General features: G+C 48.1%; 1 protein-coding gene across 7 annotated transcripts in view; it reads right to left on the bottom strand.

The window, feature by feature from the left end:
• The window catches only part of SIK3 (SIK family kinase 3), a 70,791-nt gene that overhangs the window by 28,375 nt on the left and 20,453 nt on the right, over window positions 1–21,963 (bottom strand). For 3 of the 7 annotated variants that reach the window (XM_048968169.1, XM_048968166.1, XM_048968168.1), the window contains exons 1-3: window positions 9,813–9,834; window positions 6,756–6,872; window positions 4,972–5,035 (exon numbers count right to left, since the gene is read on the bottom strand). In XM_048968169.1, coding sequence (XP_048824126.1) covers window positions 4,972–5,035; window positions 6,756–6,797 — 106 coding nt within the window. In that variant the 5' untranslated portion in view covers window positions 6,798–6,872; window positions 9,813–9,834. Of the gene's footprint in view, window positions 1–4,971; window positions 5,036–6,755; window positions 6,873–9,812; window positions 9,836–21,963 lie in introns of those variants that run through there. The other 4 variants (XM_048968167.1, XM_048968172.1, XM_048968171.1 and 1 more) reach the window with 2 other exon arrangements.

A 21,963-nucleotide genomic window follows, 5' to 3' on the forward strand; every position in this document is an offset into this window, starting at 1 on the left:
GGCCAGACAGGCTTCCTTCAGAAGCTATTATTGCAAACACGGACAGAAGAAGGCTCCAGTTGACCAGAGATCACAAAGGCAGGTATCCAACAGCAACAAGCCTTAAATCAATCCGCTTACAGCTGGAAAGCACCAGGCTTACAGAAACCACTAATCATTCTGCCCTGTAAGTCATGGCAAACAGGATGGAGATGGGCAGTAAAACGTGGCAGAGAACAGGAGAGACAAAAGCGTGGTCCTGAGCATCACAGAACAGGAACACAGCTCTGCCAGGAAAAGGAATTGGCAATTAAGGAGTTGAAGGCAGCTCCACAAGGCGCCTTCCCTCGGTTCTGTCTGTGCCCACACGCCACGTGGCATGCAGGAAGGTAACCTGGATGGGTTCCTGAGCCTGGGTGGCTCAGAAAGGAATCACTGGGGACACAGATACTTCTTGCACCACTTGAGCTCTGTCTCAAAAGAACCAAAAAAAAGGCAAGCAGGAAGATTTACACAATGTCCCAAAACCAGGCCACAGCCAGCAGCCCACTGTAATGATGCTCCAAGAGCAAAGTGAGGGCAGGACATAAGGAATGAATGCCCAGCCTCTCTCCTCACCCACTTCAAGAGGCCCTTCTGCTTAGGCTGACCCCAACACCTCTCAGCCAAAACCAGCTTGAAGGGATTTCACTTCACCCCATAAACTCTGCTCAAACTGGAGGGCTCAATTGGGATATTTGTTCTTGAAAATCATACAAATAAATCACTTCTGAAGGTTTCTCACCAGGTGGTTGTATTCTTCCCAGCCACCCATTAATTAAAATACCTGCGACATAATTGACTTGCAGTAAATACTAATTACTGAGACACATGAAAGCAGTTGTGCCTGCTTCTGACTGAAGAGCAGCCTACTTCTCTGTGCTGCTGTTGTGCAACAGAGTGAAGCTGGCTTTCCAAAACCTGTCAGATTCATTTTACTCAGTGGATAAACTTATTCCATGAGCAAATGTGAATCAGGGTTGAGGAAAGGAGTCCACCACCAATGCCAGTGTGGCCCTTACCACCCTGCCAGATACCATCACTTGCTCTCATACAGTCCCACTGTATTTCACCAAGTCCTCTGCATGGTCACACACTGTGTGCCCAGAAGAGCAATGACAGGGACAAGCACAGTTAAGAAAGGGACTGCTCCAACTCCAGCATCACTGCTGATTAATAGATAGCTCAGCCCTAAACAAGTCAAGGTCACATTTGTAATCCTCTCGAGTCTGGGAACACAGCCTGCTGATGCAGTAAACGCTCTTAAAACCAAGTGCAAAGTTCCGATCTCTCAACATCTCTGAAATCATTCAAAGACATTCTCCTACAGGCAAAAATCAAACCCAGCTACTGCAGCAGGAGTGCTTCTACAAGGCTCTCTGATGCATATTTTTGCCCAGCAGAGGCTCAGACAAACTGAAAACAATCATGATGTATAGAAGTACACAGCTGGAGCTGCACTTCACATCCAGGAGAGGAAAACTGTTCCTATTTCAGCACAGAACCAGCAGAGCCAACGGGTTCCTGCACAGTGAGCTCAGAGGGTCTGGGCAGATCCTGGTTCTGGGCGCTGCCCTGGGCTCAGCCCTGCTGCCATCAGGTGCTACAGCTCCCTGCCAGCTGCTCTGTTCATTTGGTCTGAAAACGCTGCATCCCCATTATCAGTGCTGCTTAGGCTGCAAAAAAGTCCTTTTAGGTTAGGCATGAAATTCCACATTTAACGAAGAAACCCGCAGCATGGGCCCGTCCCCGAGCTCCGCACGTAGGCGCAGCATTCGAAGCACGCTGACATTTCTGCACAAGCTCCAGAGGAAGGAGAGGAACAATGAAGCTACAGAATACTCTGCATACCACCAAGGGCAACTGCATGCCAAAATTAACCATTGCAAGCTTAGTCTGCACAAACCCCTCCTGCATACAGGGTGCAGCGGTGGCCGCGGGCTCAGCCGGAGTGCTGACCTCAGGCACACCAGAGCCAGGAGCTGCTGGCTCCTATGCACCAAATGCTTCTGCTACTGTGTCCTCCTGGAGCTGAAAAGGTGCACGGAGTTGATCCTCCGAGTGTTTTCTGTAGAGGAAGCAACACGTGATTTGATTTCACAGTTTTAAAAAACAAACCAGTTTTTCTCCAGATTTCTCTGAAGGACCCGATGCTAGTCTCTGCATTGGAAAAACAAAACAAAACAGTGAAAGCCTATGGTAGAGAAAACAAAGCTTGTGAGAAACCACTTGGTGACCTTGTGGTCTCAGCAGCAGCCTGGCTGAGCAGCAAGGCCAGGGCTCACCTATAGGCAGTGCATCCCCAGCACCTGCTGCTCCCCAGGGCAGTGCCCACTCCCACCAACCTCAGCCCTGTGCTGGGCAGTGGAGACCAGGGATGCCTTACAGCATTCGTGCTAAGCAGCAAAAATCAGACAGGCTGTTCTATTTGACCTCAGAAAAAATAAAAAAAAGACACTTGAGAGACCAGGACAAAGAGCATCCTATGTTTAAATGGTGACGTTCATTTGTTCATGATGTCAAACCGTCAACCCAGCAGCACGCAAATCACACATAGGGACAGAAATGACAGTTTAGATGTTGCTGCTTAAGTCCATGGTGAAAGCAGGAGCAAGTCTTCTCCCCAGTCCCCACACAGTGAGGTGCAAACAAAGTGAATTATCAGAATGCTTCCAGTAACAGATGAATCAAGGACACTCACGGCACACTGTGGCTGCTAGAGGAGTTATCAGCCCTGCCACAGCCCTTGTACTGGAAATTCAGATAAAGGAGCTGTAAAGCTCTCAGGTGCTAGCTGGGGAGAGCCTGCAGGGCTCAGAATGACAAGGGACAAGAGAGGCAAGCATCCAGCACTGACTGCTGTGCTCACACAGCAGCCGCTGGGACAAAACTGCCACTCGTTCAGCTGAAAGTTCCACCCTGTGTTACTGCCTGTGGAACATTAGCAGCTGTAAGGCCCAGTGGTCTTGTAAAGCATCAAAGGGAAACAACTTAGATTTGCTTCAAATGAACCTGAAGCTCACAGCGCTGCAATGACGTAACTCAGATCTATGAGGCACTCACCTTTACTTTGAGCGCTCAACGCACAGAAAATCAAGGCCATTTCACAGACATTAAGAGAGAAGAATGAGATGAAGGACAAAGAACACACATGTTCAATACAGGGGACATATCCCATGCCCAGGAGGTGGCAGATAATCCAATGGAAACAGGCATTTTTCTCCCACGTACCCTTGACACTGGAGCACACGCTGCCATACTCTGTGAGGATGCGAGCTGATGCTGTTCTGATTTGTTGGCCATGCAGTGAGAGCTGAGCTCGAGGGCTCTTCAGGCTGCACAATGCCTCACCAGGCCCACCTACCCACTGACCTTGGCAGCCCACTCTGCAGGGAGACTGGGCAACACGAGGATGTGATTCTTCAGTGCTAGAGATGCTGAAGACTGCAAGGCAACATTTCCAAAATGGGCTGCTGCTTCCTCCCAGTAAATTGCTTCCTCTCTTAGAGCAAAATCTTAATGGCTACTCAGGAAACTCTGATGACAGAAACCTGAGACTTTGGTTTTCCTCTCTCTGCTCTAATGCTTCAGGGTGCTGGGCCTCATGCAGGACCTGGAAATGCAAAAAGCCCAGCACGGCCTCACAGCCATGGGTTGGAAAAACACTACAGCTACTGCATCACTGGCAGTGCTATCTGCTCCCAGCTCTGAATGAGGATAAAATGCTGGGCAGTAAAATGGGAATTAGCCATTCTAATGAGCTGAATTTACTACAGCATAAAACGTTTCAGAAAGCAATTAGATTTTTCACTTCAACTCATGCAGAAGGCTATTTCTGTAACCAGGAGAATTTGTTCCAAGTTTGCATATGAGCTTGCACATAGTTCTGGATTTTAAAAAAGGATGAATTGTCTCTGCCAAATTCAACAGAAGAGGGAGAAAAAGTCAAAAGGAATTCATACTTTCCTGCAATGATCCGCATACAAGTGAAGTCTCATAACCACTGGCAGCGTCTGATACACATTCAGATGATTGTGCTGCAATTATGGCTTGCTGCACAACATCAGATGAGTTTCACAAGCCCTCAGAGCTGCTGAGCGTCCAGCACCATGATTAATGTTTGAGTAAACAACTGGGAGACTCAGCTGGGTGACAGCAAGGTTTCACCACACCACCCGTGCCCTGCAAACTGCAGCCACGACTGCCTCTTCCCTCAGCTGTCACCTTGCAAAGGAGGAGGAAGGTGAAGGATGTGGGCCATGTTGAGAAGAAAGTATGGCTGCCATCTAACAATGGTCCTGAAGAATGGTTAGGAGACCGTACCCACCAGAAATCAGCACTTCCCAGCTAAAATTGCCCTATTTTTAATCATTTGGGGGTTCTCTTGTCTCACCAAGGGGTTCTTTCATCACAGAACAGCTTCTGCGGTCAAGAAATCTCAGGCAAAACCTTGTTAGCAGGTAATGGAGTTTAAAATGAACGTAGCTAATGTATGCTAAGATAACATTCAGTATCTTTTATATATATATATATATATATATTCATGCTTTTGAGAATGAAATACTACAGAACTGCAGGAGCCTATTTGTCTTTGGATGCTATTAACACATGCCAGCATTTGACCTACAGTCAACAAATTCCAGATGACCTGCTGGGAAGCAAAGCCCTCAGCATCCTATGCAACTGGTCCCTGCTACAACGTATTTAATTCAACCACAGAATAAAAGAGGAGCAGCACCACCTGTCAACAAAACCCAAAGAAGCAGCAGAGGCTGTGGAAGACATTTTTCCATTAAGTTGGTATCATTTATTTTTTTACCCCTTTTGTCAATGGAAAGTTCTCAGGCTGAAGGGCATCTCTCAACTGAAACAAGAGAGCATGGCAGCTATTTTCAGTTTACTGTACTTAAATGAGTGCATTATCTGATTAAAGAATGCAATAAATGTACTTACCAAATATTTCCCCTCCGCTAGCATACTCTGTCACTAGATAAATCATCCTCTCTGTCTCCATAACCTGGACATAAGGACAAAAAAGCCACAGATAAAGGAGACTGCTCATGCAAAAAGAAGCACAATAGAAAATGTGCATTCCTTGTATAACACGTGCCCAGAAAACAGGGTGGTTTTTGTTTCTTTCTTTAATATTGCATATTTTTGTTTCCAGAGCAACAAAATCTTTATGACTATTATTATTATAGCCCCTCTCTCCCCTTTTTTTACCTTCTAAGTCCTACACTTTCAACAAAACATGGTTTTAAACTCAGATTCCTGATAAAATAACAATGAAAGGCTGTGAATTCCCAAATCCAGGTTTTAGTAACTTTTATTTAGGATTCTGGGGCAAGAAAAAAGCACGAAATAATCAATCTACAAAGAGACATTCCCTAAGTATCTTAAAGTGCCATAATTCTGCAGTGTTTGCTGAAGGCCCCTCAATTTTGGCTATTTGGCAAAAAAAGCTAAACATTAACCTCTCTCGCTTCTACTCATTTTAACTCTTTGGAGTCCAAATAATGGCTTCCATCCACCAGGCACAGATCAGAAGTAGACTGGTCTCGAACGGACAAGGGTTTGATTCTAAGAAATGGCAAAACCATCACTGAGGATTTAACTTCTCCCTTAGAATGATACACGAGCATCCCATGACAAGGAAATAACCCCTATTTCCCCAGAATTTCAAGTTTCCACACGTCATTGCTTGCCATCAGAGAGGAGAAGCCACAAACAGCAGGTTACTCAACTTAATTAGCCTCTTGCACTGTAATACTTTCCCAAGATAAAGGGCCCTGGACAACGTGTGTGCTTCCCCAAAGAGGAGCTGACTTCCCAGCCAGAGCTGCATGGAAGCTCCCTCCCTTTTCAATTCAGGCTGTGGCTGTGAGCAGATGGCAGGTGGTCCTGCACGAGCCTGGCAGGCAGCAGTCAGCTCTGGGGACTGATAAGGAGCCATTTCCCTACAGCTTCCCAGAAATCAGATTGCAGGCAACAGAAGAGAATTTGAACAGAGCTCTCAAACACTCTTTGGCTGTAAATAATTGTGTGAGGTCTTGAATCAGAAAGATTCAGAGAGGGGATATTTCAGCAATCCATCAGTTTCCAGAATAGCACTGAGCATTTCACCAAGGTGTTGGTCCCTCTTACTTCCTTCCTCCCGTCACTCTGCTCACTTCTGGCCTGCTGCAACTTCCCTGCTGTTCTGTTTGACCGTGCTGAATACGTGGGTTTTGTCTCTGGCCATTCTGTTTGCAGAGTAAAAACGCCAAAGAAGCAAAAAGTCTGCAAACATGGGACAAAAGCAGGTGTGCCACTGCTATTGATCACCTTCCAAGAAAGCACAGAACAGATCAGCAAGTCCACAAACCACCGGGGAACTGTGCACAGAGGGAGAGGAGAGCAACATGCTCTCAGTCCTGCCAAAGGATGAGAATTACTCTCTCCCTTCAGCTGAGAAGGGTAGCCCACATCCGGCTTCAACTGGGAAGCTGAAAAGCAGACAATAGCCATAAAGTAATGGCAAAGGGCCAGCCCCCAGCGGAAGTGTGATCTCCCAGAAAGGAGAAGGGTTAGCCACACTTTTTGCCTGTCCCCTTCTCACTGAAGTACTTTGAGACCTTGAAAACATGAAGACTGTCCCAGTACTTCACCTAGGAGAAAGAGGGACAAACCTACAGAACACTGTACGATGTAAAGCTGTAGTGAAGAGGGAGGGAAAGCTCACTGCAGAGTGTTCCTACCTGATATAACCTGATGATATGTGGATGGCAGAGCATCTTCATGATCTGAACTTCTCTAAATATCTTCTTCAGATTCTCTTCATCCAGCTGTGTCTTATCAATTATCTTTATAGCAACCTAGCAGAAGGGGAAAAGTTAAAGAAGAGATTAATTACCCAATCATACACGTGGAAGAACATTAAAAACAAATACTGCACGTAAGACTACGCCGTACTAAACACTTTGTAGCACATGCCTCGGAGAGCCTGGGAGCTCTGCACAGCCTCACCTGCAGTAAGCTCCAGGGGCTCTAAACACAGAGATGGGGGCAATGAAGGAAAGGGAAAGGCAGCAGGGCAGTGGGCTCTGGCATTACCCACACCATGGCTGCAGTGGAATGGACGCATGTTAGCAGTGAGGGGACACCAGGCTGCTAACAAGCCTTGCACACCCTGTGAGCTGCAGACACTACAGTTGCACTGCTGCTTGCAAACCAAACTTCAGCCGCCAACAAACCTCAGTGCAAGACAGAAGCTACATTATATGTTAGTTCAGCTCAAGATTTGTGTGTTGAATTAACATCCACCAGCAAGTTGTTCTGCTTAGAGACAGCACTTTCCCTGAGAAAAGAGCCACTTTTACACGAGTTCTCCTGGTTGCTTTCCTGGCGTGTGATTTGCAGGACTTTTGTTGCAAGAAGACTGCAGAATCACATAAAGATCAGGGGAAGGGCATTGAAAGCAGCACTGCGGGCACAAGTGCTGATGATGCAGAATCAGAAAGATGTGACACAGGAGCTCGAAGCCCAGTTATGTAAATGCAAGCTTGCAGCAGACTCCAGCATTCACGAGGGATGGGACGAGTGCTTTGCACAGAGGCCAGCTGCAGGCTCTTTCTGCCTTTATTCCACCAGCAGGCACCACCACCACGTCCTGGTCCTGCAGGCATTAGCACACAGCACAACATTCGTGCTGCAGGGAGCGAAGGCGTCCAACCGACTCGCAGTTGTGGCAGCACAGAAACAACACCTATAGAAACAAGACGGTCTGAGATACCAGGAAAGCATTATTTGCCTTGCAACCAGACACTTGCCCCAAGGATGAGAGGTTTTTCAAAGGCACTACCATAAAGGACGAACATTTTAAAAGAGAATGGTTTGGGCTATTGGCCCTCCTCAACAGGACCACCACCTGCACACCGTCTGCCACAGGAACTGTGTCATCACTGCCCCAGCAGGCTGGGGTTTGGCACTCCTCAGCACGGTAAATTCAAGCAGTACTCCTGAAATCACCACTTCTTCCTCTGTCCAGTCCTTTGCAATACATACAGCAATCTGATCTAGCTGTAGATGTCTCTACTCATTGCAGGGAAGGTGGACTAGGTGGCCTTCATAGGTCCCTTCCAACTCAAACAACTCTATGGTTATCTCGAAAAATCAATTACCTTTGAAGTCAGTCATGATTAAAAGCTTACAGAAGTCCCATTTTCTCCCTCAAACAAGATATTGCGGGTGGAAGGCAGGCCTTAACACCGAATCAGCCTGCAGAAACTGCACCACGTGTGACTGGACCGCATCCAAGCTCCAAACTAATAGCCCTGACCTTCACACCCAGCACAGGTGTTGGCAGCAGGGGAAGCCCGAGTGCACGGGGCCAAGCACAGGGCCCTGTGGCTGCAGATCGGGCATGGGAGCTCTGTGGGGCTTAGGAGCACTCTGCAGGGCTCCCTGCCAGCCCCAGTGAGGAAAGCAGACATGGCCAGCAGCAAGTTGGTCTGGGTTCTGGTGGCATTCCTCCTCCGGTACCAAACCCCAAGAATGGTGCCAAACGATGCTCCAAGAGGCATGGCATATTTGGTGGAGGGAAGGGAGAAACAATACTATCTTGAAGATCTTTAAAGGAATGATCTGAAGCAAATGAAAATTCAGCTATGTATTTGATGAGAAAATCTGTGCCTGAAGAATAGCCGCCCTGCACGTGAGCAAAACCCTGAAGAGGCACTATGTACAACAAGCTGCTGGCTTTTTTTCTTTCATTTGAAGCACTTAGAGCAGAGGAATCATTCCAGACGTCCAAGTCACCGAGCGTGCTTACTACAGCAAGAACAGAAGCTGTAAAGCAGCCAGGGCTGGCACTCGGCATCAGGAGTAGCTGGCAGCAGCAGGGCTGGAGCCAAGGCACAAGGTGAAGCAGCACAAGCAGCCCCTGCACGCCGCTGCCAGGCACTAACGGGTGGTGATTAACAGGGTGACGAGTTGCTGCCGCGTCCCGGGCTGGCAGCATCCTCCATGGCCCAGCAGACATGCAGCAGTGTGCAGCTGTGAGCTGTGCTGCTGGAGGTGCACGCCGCCAGGCTCCAAGGACAGCGCTCAGGGGTCGACTGGAAAACTTCAGACAGTCAGAAGAGGTTTGGGAATGCTCGCATGCCTCTGCCCAAGGACTTGCTTCTTATGAACAAGCTTTTGTAAAGCTTAAACCAATGATGTTTAAAAAAAAAATCGGTGAGAAGCTTCCTGCAAGAGTGAAGGCAAGATGTCTACCCAGAGACATGAGTCATTTCCAGGCACAAATATTTAAATGAGAATCCACAGGTCTGGAGCACTCCTAAGCTCCTTACTTATTTCACAGCTGTATATTTGCTCAAAGGAAATCTCATTTCCCAGCTTAATTATCTGAGCTGAGCTGACACTTGTGGCCAAGTTCAAGGTAGGCAGAGCATGCGAAGGGATGTAACTTGGACAGTGAGCCCAAGTGGAACAGAATGGAATCTCCTTGCCCCTCTCTGATAGCGCAGGGCAGTGCTGCCATCACATACACCTGTGTAGGGAGGAACACGAAGGCACTGCCATCTTAGAGACCTGCTACTTCCCCATCAGATGCGTAGCCCTTGAGTAAACCTGGGTCTGTCCTCTAAGGTGAGAAAGAGAGGCCTGGCACTTCTGAAGGATTTTCTTCCAAACGTATTCATTGAATTTAAATGCCTCCAGCGACAGAGATAACATAAAAGGTAAAAGTCTCCTGGAAAAGCCTGGGGAAAGCACCTCGTGCTCCAGTTTCAGGAAATTCAAGGCTTCCTCACCAGGCGCGGGTGGAAGTAGGAAATCCCCTCGGTGCTCCTTGCAGAGGGACTGTGCAGGGAGTGCCAGGGCTGGGGGCTGGTGGAAGAACTGTGTGGAGTTTGTGTCAGATGCTTGGACGCCTTTTTTCCAGAGTGAAGGAGTGCTTAAACAAAACAAAACAGTCTGAGTTGGTTTCTCCTCTCCTGCATTTCCCAGCTGGCTATTATCCTCCCTCCCTCGAAAGATGACTTGGCTGATGTGAGCCCTCCTTTTTGTTGAAATCCTAAGATGACTCCATCAGAAGATCAGCAGTGCACAAAGGATGAGGTTCAATCACTCACCTGGATGTAAACACCTGCCCACGCTCCAACCGACCCTGCAGGTTATCCAGCCCTGGAATCAGGGCCACAAGTCCTGCGCCCTTACACAGCACAGGCACTTCTTAGGAGCTGCATAATAATAGTGCCCAAGCAGGTGTGTAACTATTTTCTCCATAAAACATGGCTTGGGATTCCTTCCAGTACTTGAAGGGAGCATATAAACAGGAGGGGGAATGGCTGTTTACAAGGGTGGGTGGTGATAGGACAAGGGGAATGGTTTTAAACTGAGACAGGGGAGGTTTAGGTTGGATATCAGGAGGAAGTTTTTCACCCAGGGGGTGGTGAGGCACTGGAACAGGTTGCCCAAGGAGGCTGTGGATGCCCCATCCCTGCAGGCATTCAAGGCCAGGCTGGATGTGGCTCTGGGCAGCCTGGGCTGCTGGTTGGCTGCCCTGCACACAGCAGGGGTTGGGACTGGATGAGCGCTGTGCTCCTTTGCAACCCAGGCCATTCAGTGATTCTAGGATTCCTGATCCTTTTGCTAATGCTTTCTTACCAGTCTTCTAATGGCACTGTTTAGGAGCAGATGGATCACGGCAGGCACCAGCACCCTCCACGTCCATTAGCACAGCACACTCAGTGGGGTCACTGTCCCACTGGGATGGGAGAAATGCTGCTGGGGTCAGTGCTCTGGGCTTGGCAGAGGGCTGCAATGCACCTCGAGGAGAACGACAGCCCATTGCTCATGCCAAGCAGTGTCCGAAGGAGCCAGGTGGCTGCTTCACCCCTCTCCTCCCCTCTGCCAGGCGTCACTGCTACCAGCTAAGACCCAGACAAATGTTCCCATCACTCACAAGACAATTCCCATCAATCACCGCCCTCGTTGGCAGCTTCAGCAACAAGCAGATCCGTGTCAGTGACGCACGGCAGGCTGGCTGCTGGGGATGAGCCTGCCGTGGGATGCAGGGCTGAAGGCAGGGCCCTGACAGTGCCCACAGCTGCCGCAGCCACAAGCACACCTCTCACCACTCAGAACCAAGGGAGAAGCGCTGGCAGATGGGTTTCCTGCTCCAGTCAAGGGGAACGCTGACATTTATGGCGCTATGGCTCTGCAAAAGGAACAAATCTCTTGAAGCACCGAGACTCAACCCAATTAAGGGCACTCCCTCATCCCTACAAATTCCACATAAAAATACAGAGAGGAAAGAGCGAGGCTAAACATCATTAAATAAAGCACAAGTTAAGCTACGATTAAAAGTGGAAGAAAACCATAATCTAATTTCTTAAACAATGAAATGCTCTTTAAAAAGTAGTCTGAAAAATTAACTGTTCTTTTATCAAAAGTTAATGAAGCTTATGGGCAGCAGGATACATGCCAGCTCTGGGGCATGCATGCTGCTACCAATTAACAAAATGTTCCCTCCACTTCTAAACATTTCATTTTCTTCCTTCTCAGAGCCAACTAACACTCCAGGAGTTCGAGGGACAAATTGTTACTTGGAAGAAAAGGTAAGTTCCTAAAAACAACAATCCATAAAGAAAAGGTGAGGCTTTCAAGCTGATGATTGTGAGGCTGCGCCTCTGGGACAGAAGGTTTGGCCATGGCATCTCCACGCTTCTCCTTGCCTGCTGTGCTCCAGCTGAACACTGCTCCGTGTTCTCCCGATTCTGAAGCTGTGTGTGGTGGGGGCCAGCCAACCTGCTCTTAATAGGAGACTGCAGTAAGGAAGTGGGTTTTAAAAGCAGCCGTGTGTACAAAATAAACATGTCAGTCTCAGAGAGATCTGAAAACTAGCAAAACTCCAAGTGAAAAAGCCTCCCAGCCTGAGCCCTGAGCTGACTTCATTACGCCCAAAGCCCCAGGCAGCCCAGAAGCTTGGTGACTGATCCAGTCAGAGTGCCCATCATCTGGTTAGCCCACCACAATCCCTGGGTTGGGAAGAGAGCTAAAGGATTGTGCCAAGGGCCAGAGCAGAAGTCTTGGTGCAGAAAATAATACCCACTTGTAGGAATTCAAACTTACCCAGACATCCTGTTTATCAGCTAATGTGGCTCATGTTCATGCACACTTCCTTGAATCACTGCTGCCCTGCCAACAAGGAGAACAAATCCCTGCTAGCAGGGGCAGATGGAGCAGGAGGCACCTGGGTGCTGAATGCCTCTGTGTCCCCACTTTTTCTTACATCTCAAACTCAAAAAGAATTTGGCATGTACCAGAATGGGCCTGCCTGTAAATTCCGCCTTGCTCTGAAGTTAAGCCATGAGGAGCAGCTCACAGCACTGCACATGCACGGAAGGGAGCAACCACTCTGCCTACAGTTGGGCTCACGCTGGCAGCCTGCAGGACAGGCACTGGAATGGCAACCAGTCCTGGCTGCCCTCCCTAAGCTGGCTGATCTTCCCTCGGCCTCACTGGGAAGAGCCAGGCCTGCGCCCAGCAGCCTGCTGATCAAAGTGCTCGACCAGAGCCCTGCAAAGCAGTCACACACAGCCAGCCGAGGAGACCAAGCACCACTGAGAATGAACATCAAACTTCTCAGAAGGTCAAAGAGAGAAGAAAAAAGATAGGAAATACTAGCCTGCCTTCAGTGGAAAGAAGCCATAAGAAGAGATAATTCCTCCTTCTTTCAGGTACCAAGCGAAGAAACAGCTAAAGACACTGTCCTGGGCTAACACCCAGCACTTCTTACCTCTCAGCAACTTCTATCTAGTTATAACTGATTAAAGTCTCCTGCTTGGATGACTATTCCACAAAGAAACCACTTTCATTATTTCAGCTCAGTCGTTTCTATAGTGGCATAAGTTAAAAATCAGAAGAAAACCACGCACCTTTCAGACTGTGAGCATGTGATGGATCTAACCAGTTACAAAATAATAGTGCCAGTAAGTGTTAGCTTAAGTCAGCAATCGATCTCCTCAACGTAACAGGAGCCAACAGATGGCACTGACAAATTGACTGCGCTGGAAAAAAAAATAAAGCATGTTTAGGAAAAACAGAGTTGTTCAGAGAAGTCCCTCTGCTTCAAAATCCTCCTGGAAACCCTCCATGAGCATTCACAGATGTATTCTGCTATAGATGAACGTGTCCACAGAGCTCGGCTCCTCCATCACCCACAGCACAACGCAACCAATGCAAAGTGGGCATCCACACTGGTCTGGGGGACTAGCCAATAAGAAGCTGCAAAAGGCCAGATTAAGTGCAAAAAAAGAGGCAGAAAAAGTGTAAAAAAGAAAAAAAAAAGTGTGATGGGTGAGGAACTGGAGGCAAGCACTGCTTAGAGAAGGACATGCAGAGGTCAGAACAAAGCCAACTCACTTCAGCATCCTACATGGCTAGACAACAGCATGCTTGTCACCAAACCAGAAAAACCTCCCTTGACAAGCTAGTGGCCAGGAGAGCTACCTACACCTCAGAATTAAGTAACCATCAGGATGAACCTAACCAGAAGTGATGCTGCAGATAAAACTAGGCCATTCTGCAGCAAAACCGGAGACTTTTGGAGGTGGCATAAATGCAAACATTGGCAACGACTGAAAGCAGGAAACTGTGGACCAAAATGCGTCTAGCAAAGCTGCATTTGCTCAGGAAGGAAGTTATCACCTCGTCCACATCCCTCTTCAGAATCAATGCAGTGACTTGTACCTTGCACAAGGTGAAGAATACACTGATGGTGTTTGGAGAAAAGTCAATATGCCCAAATCCTCTTGGTCTGCTGCAGTGTTAATACTCCACTTGTGTGTATGCTGTACTCTGCTATGACCTTTCTTCATCCCCAGGGGAACAGGACTGGAATTTCAATGACAGAGGCAGAAAAACAACGCTCACATCCACAGCCCAGTGTATCAGCTAACCCCCGTTACAGAAACCTCATCATTTCAGTGACACACAGCAGCCTACACACTGTTTGAATTATCACAGCTAGAGGAAACTCATCCACAACACCCTCTAGGAGCCCAGCCTTTACCACACTGATGGCCCGAGCACCAATTCCTCCCTGCCCAGCTTATCACTGACTTTATGCCAGCAGCTGCAGCTTCTCTTTTCAAAAAGAAGCTATCGAATGCATACAGCAGTTGCACATCTGAACGCGCTGCTTCACAGCATGAACCTCAGTGCCAAACAGTGACTTAATCCCAAATGCAAATCCTTACTTTTCTTTTTCTCCCTGTCCTGAAAAATAAAAGAGATGACAGGTATGCTCCTGCAGTCCCACTAAGTTAGAAATAATGCTCTGCAAGGAACAAGCCAGGTTGATTGCCTTGCTAGAGCTGGCTTCCAGTAATTGTATTCTCCTTCACTTGTCACTGTTTCCTTGCATCATAGATCAGCAACAGCGCAGTTCTGAAGAGCTGTTCTTAATTACTTCATCACTTTGGGTAACAGCAGGAAACAGACTCCAAGTTACCTTCACTGCCTGCTGAGCAGCTCATACCAACTGCATCCAGGCCTGTGGAGCAGCACGATGAATGGTAAGATCCCAGAGAGAGACAAGGAAAACATAACTGGAGATGCTAATTAGATGAATGAACCATTTCAGTACGTGAAGAAACTCTTCTAGCAAGTCAGAAGTTCTGTAGCTGGAAATGCTTCAGTTTGCGACACAGATGCACCAGAAAACATCACCTCAAATGGAAGATGCAAGGCTTGGGAAGAGCAAGAACTGCACCAGCCAGCTTCCACATTTCAGAGGATTATTACACCACGTTGCATAGGTAGGTAGGTCTGAAAACCTGAATGCCAACGTGATTTAGCTGAACTTCACAGCCCAGCTACAAAGGCAGATACCTACGGACCAACACCATGTAAGCCTAAGCCCGAGGCAGCAAAGGTCAGCAGGAGCTAACGAAGGTGCTCTGCCCACCCCTGCTGTCCCCAGGCCAGCTCTTCCTTGCCTTCCTTACAGCTCATTTCTGCCTCATCACAGCTCACCTAATGAGAAGCCTTCCACTGTAGAAATTGAGATCTCCCCAACCAGAGCATACTTTAATCAGTTCACAGAGATTAAGTTGCAAATTAGGCCACTATCTGGTCAAATCTAACCCATGCTGCAGGTGCAAAACACATCAGACAGATGATTAATGGGAAAGCAGCTTTTGCTCATAACATTAGCAGTGGCCCTCCATTAATTACAGCGGGATCTACTGAGGCAGCCAAGTACAATGTGGGTTTGCTGGAGCAAAAGGAAGGAGTATTCAGACATGCATCCTGCCCTGGTTCAGCCTGTGATCTGCTGACAATCTGCAGAGCTACTTCTGTGGGTTCTATGCAAATTAAAAGCAATCACACCACTTAATGCACAAAGATTGCACTTGTTAATTAAAACCAGTATTTGAATGAGCTTGGTTTAGCTAGCGCAAAACCTAATGGTGGCACATTTCAATCTATCTAAGCTGGTTAACTCATCACATGCAAGGTGAAAAAGCAGATCCTGGTTGAGTAAGCACGAGCTGCTCTGCAAACAGTGTTTGAGTGCTATTGCTGCAGCCAGCAACAGCAATGCAGCAACTCAGGGAGGCCTATGTCTGCATGGAGAGAAGCTGAGAACTGAACCCAGCTCTGGGAGGAAGCTTGCCCATCTTGGTCCCCTCTCCATAGGGGTCATCCTTTTATTTCAGGGCAATACATTCAGTTCTTTCAGCACTCCTCCATAAAGGAATGAAAACAGTTAAACTTCTGTCTCAGTCCAGATAAGCAAGGCTGGGCCACGTCCGTGCAGCACTGGCTGTCAGGACACAGCACTAACCTCGCTTAAATCAAGGAGAAGGGAGGAAAGGCCTGGGAAAATCAGATGACAACACAGGATGTTCTCATCTTTTATCTGCTGCGTTTCCCACACATGGAGAGAAGCGCACATCAACTGCACGTAGGAGGGAAACAAAAAGCAGTTGCACACATTCAGCTCTGCACCTCAGCAGCAATGGAAAAAGCTGAGGAGGAGAGGTGGGAGGGGGAGAGCAGCAGGGACGTCACGGGTTGGGGATCCTGCAGGAGGGCAGGTTGCCTGGAGACAGAGCCAGCAGGAGCAGGAGGGAAGGCCAATGCTGGGAAGCAGAGCTGCCTGGCACCAGCAGGGCTCAGCAGAAAGGCATCAGTCTTCAGCTCTGCAGCCAAAGGCTGCTTGAGGTGCAGCCAGAAGACTGCATCTGTTGTGAAGATTTTAGCAATCTCAAATGTCCAGTGGGTGTTCCTTCATTTCTAACAGCCTTAAGAAATGCCGATGCTGCACTACAGCTCAGAACCGGATGGGCCTCAGCACTGCTAGGAAATGCCCAGCTGCAACCAGGTGAGACCAAAAGCACTGCAGCTTGCTTTGGAGGGCACTGACGCACCAGGTTCTCCACTGCTATTTTAATTGCAGAGGCAGCACGGGGAGGAGACTACAGTGAATTCATTTATAGTACCAGTGACGTGTGTAAGCCTCCCCAGCGACATCCAATACCATCCAGCAGGCTGGAACAATCTCAGGAGAATTAGACAGGTTCTGAGTACATCAAATAGTGTGCTGCTGAAAGCCAGGCCCTCCATGACTTGCAGGAATCAGAGCCAGAATCATCCCATCCCAACTGGTGCCGAATGCTGGGACAGCACAGGAGCGCTCAGACACAGCCAGCTGGCCAGCCTCAAGGTTGCACTGCAACATAAACATTCAACAAAAACAAGACACTGAGTTTCCCAACACCTAACTCCCATTTGTCTGCAGCATCCCAGGTGGTTTTAGTAGAAACTGACTGACTGCCATTCAGACATTCGATTTGTAACAGCTTTTGAGATTGCCATTTTAAAAATGAGAAGTGGCTGCTCAAGAGCCAATACTGCTAAAAATAAAAGGGGCTGCTGGGTCCAATTTTATTAATACGCATCACACTGAAGAATGAGCATCTTGCAAAAGCAGGAGTGCAAACTGTCTTTGCAACAAACATATCTCTGCTTTGCCCAGGACCAAACAGTGGTGTGGAGCTGCTGCAGCCAACACAGCCGGCTCGGGTCAGAGCCCAGACCTGCTTCCAAGGTCCCCAGCACTGTAATTATCGTGTTTCTTGTATTGCTAATGCTCCTGCCTGCAGTCAGCAGAGCTGGAGGAAATCATACAAGACTGTTACTCACTGACACTACATTAGAGCAAAACCCTGGGCTCTCAGAGTTGCTTAGCAGCACAGTTTTGGAAATGTAGTCGCATGCAGGAAGAAATCTGTCACAGCAGGCTTCACATCAAGAATGCCGGGCAGCAGCCACCGGTCACCCGCTGGGGAACTAAGCCATGCTTGCTGCAGTGCTGAGACTTGTTGGAGAGAAGGTGGAGAAGGACAGGGCACGCTGCCTCCTCCCACACTTTTAGAAGGTCTCAAATTCTAACACGAAGCCTTCACTTCTGAGCACTGGAAGCTGTGAGAATATTGGAGCAGGCAGGTTTTACTTGTTTACTGAAAGGTACCCTGGATTTGTCGTTTTGCTTTAACTCTGATGACTTGAGAGCAAACAAGGAGAAGTGGTACGTTTCAGGTACACGGCTGAAAGCGTAACTCAGGTGTGAGTCCAACTGAATTGGTTTCTTAAAAAGCAAAAGCAGAAAAAATAAAGAAATTGAGTTGAAGAAATGCTCAGAAACACGCTGTACACTTGCTTGTGAGCATTTTTAAGCAGCACTTACATTGCTACCATCTCTACTAGGTTCCAGAGGTCACCAGTAGGACAACAGCATGCCTCAGCCCAGCATACACACTGCCAGCACTGCCCCACAGCAGCTGGTTTTGACAGACAACATGCATGCACCAGGAGTGGTTCTGGTTTGGCTGAGCAGTTCTCTATGTTCTGTCACTGGTGTGCCTTAAGCTGCCAGGGGGAAAAGCAGCTGGCCCAGCACCGGGACGTGCCTCTGCACAGGTACCAATGCTTGTCCTGAAGGGATGCAGCAGTGGATTTGTAGGAGACACGAAGCACTGGTGCCTTGTCTCTCCTCGTGCACACTGTGATGGACTAAGCCTGCAAGTGCTAGGTAGGGTTTTTTCCTTTCTTTTTCATAACAACAAAGTGAATCTACTTGGATATTCAAACTAAGCCAAGAGCAATAGTTAGAACAGGGAATTATGGCATGATAACGCTGCAGCTTAAAGACTGCCAAACAGTAGAAATTTGTGCAAAACACTGAATTCTGAGCACTCCTTGCAGTCCCCAGCTAGATCTGCTCCCAGGGACCTCAGCAGAACTCACGGGTGTGCTGAGAGCTGCACCAAGAGCACAGCAGGGACACGGCGAGGGACTGGACCCTGGCAATTGTCTTTGTCCACCAAACGCAGATGTCTCCATGTCGCTACCTACAGCGTTTGCTACACAACCAGAAATACTTATATATCTGGTTTTGTAGAAACCACACCCAATAAACCAAGTCACGATGCAGCTGTTAACCATCAGCTCCTTAAGGTTTTGCACGTGGTCATTAGAAGGTAAGCATTTCAGATGAACAAAGCATGAATCAACAGCCTGCTGTGAACAGAGCACCAAGCGTGTGCTGGGAGGCCACAGAACAGGGCTGTGAGCAGGGCAGGAGACCCTGCAAGGTGCTCCCATCTTTTGCTGGTTCCCTATGAGCAAATAAATGCTTCTCCCCAGCCGGCAAGTTTAGGATAGCAATCAGAAGGTGATACTCTTGCATCTGTGATTAAGGGTGCCAAATGCATTGCTGTCACTGGATCACAAGTGCGCTTAGCAGGGAGGGACCAGGATTTTGACAGGAAAGTGAAGGATGAAGCAGAGGACATGCCAGATCTAGATGATGTATTCAGAAATTTTTAGAGACTGCATTTCCAGCAGCAGCCTTTATGCAGTTTGCTGTGATTAGCTGGCAGTTTCTATGGGAACAAATAAGCAGTGGCCCCGTCACAAAATGTAAACCACACTCTCTTACTGCTTAGCATCAAACCCGCCCTCTATCAGCACATCCCGAGATGCCAGGCCCAGAACAATGATGTTTTCAGTACACACGTGCACTGCCCTCAGCATTTATGATGAAAACCCCCCGCTCCGCAAGGCGCTGTGCGAGCCACCAGGACTCATCTGCTCCCAGCAGCAGCCAACTCATTCAATAGTGGCTTTAATTCAGGCAGCTTCTCCCACCCATATAAATGCTCCCTCTGGGAGCAGTCCTTTTCTATGTGAAAAATGTTGGCAATAGCCAAGGGAAGAGCCAGAACTTCTGAATCCTGAGTGCTATGTCATCGCTGAGCCAGTTTCCACCAGCCTCGAGAAGGTGCCTGCTCTGCAGAAGGCACAGCAACCCGAGGGTAAGCAGCACTTGAAGGCCAAGCAGTCCATCACCCACAGCCAGTCCTCACCTCAGCATTTTCTCCAGACCACTCGTCCTCTTCCCACCCAAATCACCCCAAACACCAACTGCTGATCTTTAAGGCCCGATGAAGCGCCTGAGCCGAAGGCAGCCTGACTCACAGATGGCATTTTCACATCACAGAGCAGCCTTGCAAAGATTCCCCACATCAGGATCTCAGCTCCCAGGGCCCAGCTCGGCTGATGTCTGCAGCCAACCATGTCCCTGGGTCTCCTCCGTGCCCTCTGCTGGGTGATGGAGCCCACAGCTGCCTTCAGCCCTCTGCGCTCAGGGGAGGTTAAAACAGTCAAAAGGAAGAGCATGGTTGACAGCTTACGTATCATCGTGAAGTTTGGCTTTAAATAAACACATTTTTCTGCAGCGGTATTTTCACCAAGCAGTGAAAGGGGGAATACTTAAGTAAAGTGAGAAACTTCCTCACTCTTGCCAAGGACAAACTAATAGCTTGCTGGGGACAAGGAAAGCTTTGCAGTTATTTCCACTAGCAGCTTCTGGCAATGGCAGAAGGCACCAAGTACCTGTTCCTTGTAGCCTTTGGAACACAGCCTCCCCCCCTACAAGCTTCGAGGAGGTTCTTTCCTGTAGGAACACAGTGATCAGCCTAAAATTTACACTTCATAACAATGCAAGCTTGACAGAGGATCCTTTCACAGCAATAGCTGCATAGGATGCCTTACAGGGTCACCTTCCACCTTACAACACTAGGGAAGCACAGAAGCCATTTCCAACAACAGAATCTGATTTTCCTTCTCAGTAGAAGTCCTCCCAGGCCTGACAACCAACCAACATTTTTAAATAAAGAAATTAAAGCAAGGGATAATGGAGCATTTTTAGAGCAGGAAATGCTGCTATTTTGAAAGCAGCCTTCAGAACCGTAGCACCAAAACTCTCGTAGTTGTAGCTGCTGCTTTACCACTGTAAATCATATTCCGAGGGAGTAAGACAGCAGCCAATACATGAGCGTAGGCATTGCACAACTGGGCTTCTGCGAGCACTTGGTGTGAAGAATAATGTTCTTAAAAGATTTAATTTCTAGGGAATGTTTAAATACTGAAGAGTAAACACTGAGTCAGAGACAGGCACTAAATACAGGTAAATGCAGCAGGGGCACGTGGAAGCAAAGCCGCAGCCTGGAATTTGCTCAATGCCTCCCCTTGTACGTGTGAAATTCTGGGCCCTGCGGAGGACAAAGCTGCTTTTATGCCTGCAGAAACTGCAAGAAAACAAAAACCAAACAAATAAAACAAACCCTACAGATCCGTTTGGGGGTCTTAAAACAAGCCTGCAGCACACAACTTCCCAAAGGCTGAGTTGTTGGTATTTGAGCCTTTTAGTCCATGTAAGGCACAGATGGGCAGGGAGCTCCAACTCAGAGAATCGCTGACCAGTGCAACAGCACAGAAGAAAAGAAGGACGGAATCATTGCACTTCAGACCCCAGCTCCTTGAGGCTCCCTGCCCACTCAGCATGCAAAGAAAGAAGCAGACAATGCCCAAGCCATTCCCAAAGCTGCTTTGCTCCTGTGTTCTGCTGCTCCTCAGAGGGCTCCCCCCATCAGCTCCACCAGGAAATGAAGAACGGGGCTGGCTGATTTCATTACCCTGGAAATTTGGTTACCTCTCATCCTCTCCAACTCAGCATTAGGAAGAGAAGCTACCAACCTCTCCCAGTCAAATATTTGTAAATGATCAAATTCTTAGTCTAATACAAAGGAATCGTGCAGGCAGGTTTCCCTCATACGATTTCTTTTAAGAGCTCTGTTGAGTCCAACAGTCACAAAACCCAGAGGTATACGTATTTCCCATAAATTGCTGTTCACACGTGACACAGATACTGCATATTTTCTGTTAACAACTCAACCTTCCTAATGCACCCCACCAGGAAATGATATCCTGTATGACAGCATCCAGTGCTGACCAAACGCACCAGACCTGACTGCAGAACAAACCCTTGCATGAGATAGCATTTGTTAATACTCTTAATACCTAGCTGAATTCCTATTTCAAAACAAACCACGATAAAGACATGGAAGGCATAGTCAGAAGCTTGCACAACATCTAGCCCCAGAAACACACAAGCAATTAGTGCAGCACATGCACAGGACAGGGCTTTCCCCATGCATTCGCCCCACTCAGTGCAGGGACAGCACTTCTGTGCCTCCCTCACCCACACCAATGCCTCAACTCAGAGCAGTGCCAAGGCACCTCTGGGCCAAGGGGTTTTTCCACATGGAAATGGGAGGGGGACCACAGAGAGCTCTCTGCAAACTTGGCAGCCCACAGGGGAGCTCACACAGCCAGGGTGGGCGAGCTGGAGCCAGGCAAACAGCTTTGGCTCCCAGGCTGGAAGCCTGAAAAATTGGAAGTGGCACTCCATTTGTTTAAATTACCTTCTGAAACCATGCTCCATATGTGGGAATAAACAGTCACTCCGGTAGCCCTAAACACAACCAGAAGTAAATTGTTCCAAGATGCACATCTGCATTTACCAAAGATTAGACGGAAAGGCTG

The sequence above is a fragment of the Lagopus muta genome, chromosome 22 (assembly GCF_023343835.1).
Source record: "Lagopus muta isolate bLagMut1 chromosome 22, bLagMut1 primary, whole genome shotgun sequence".
In the NCBI taxonomy this organism is placed as follows: Eukaryota; Metazoa; Chordata; class Aves; order Galliformes; family Phasianidae; genus Lagopus; species Lagopus muta.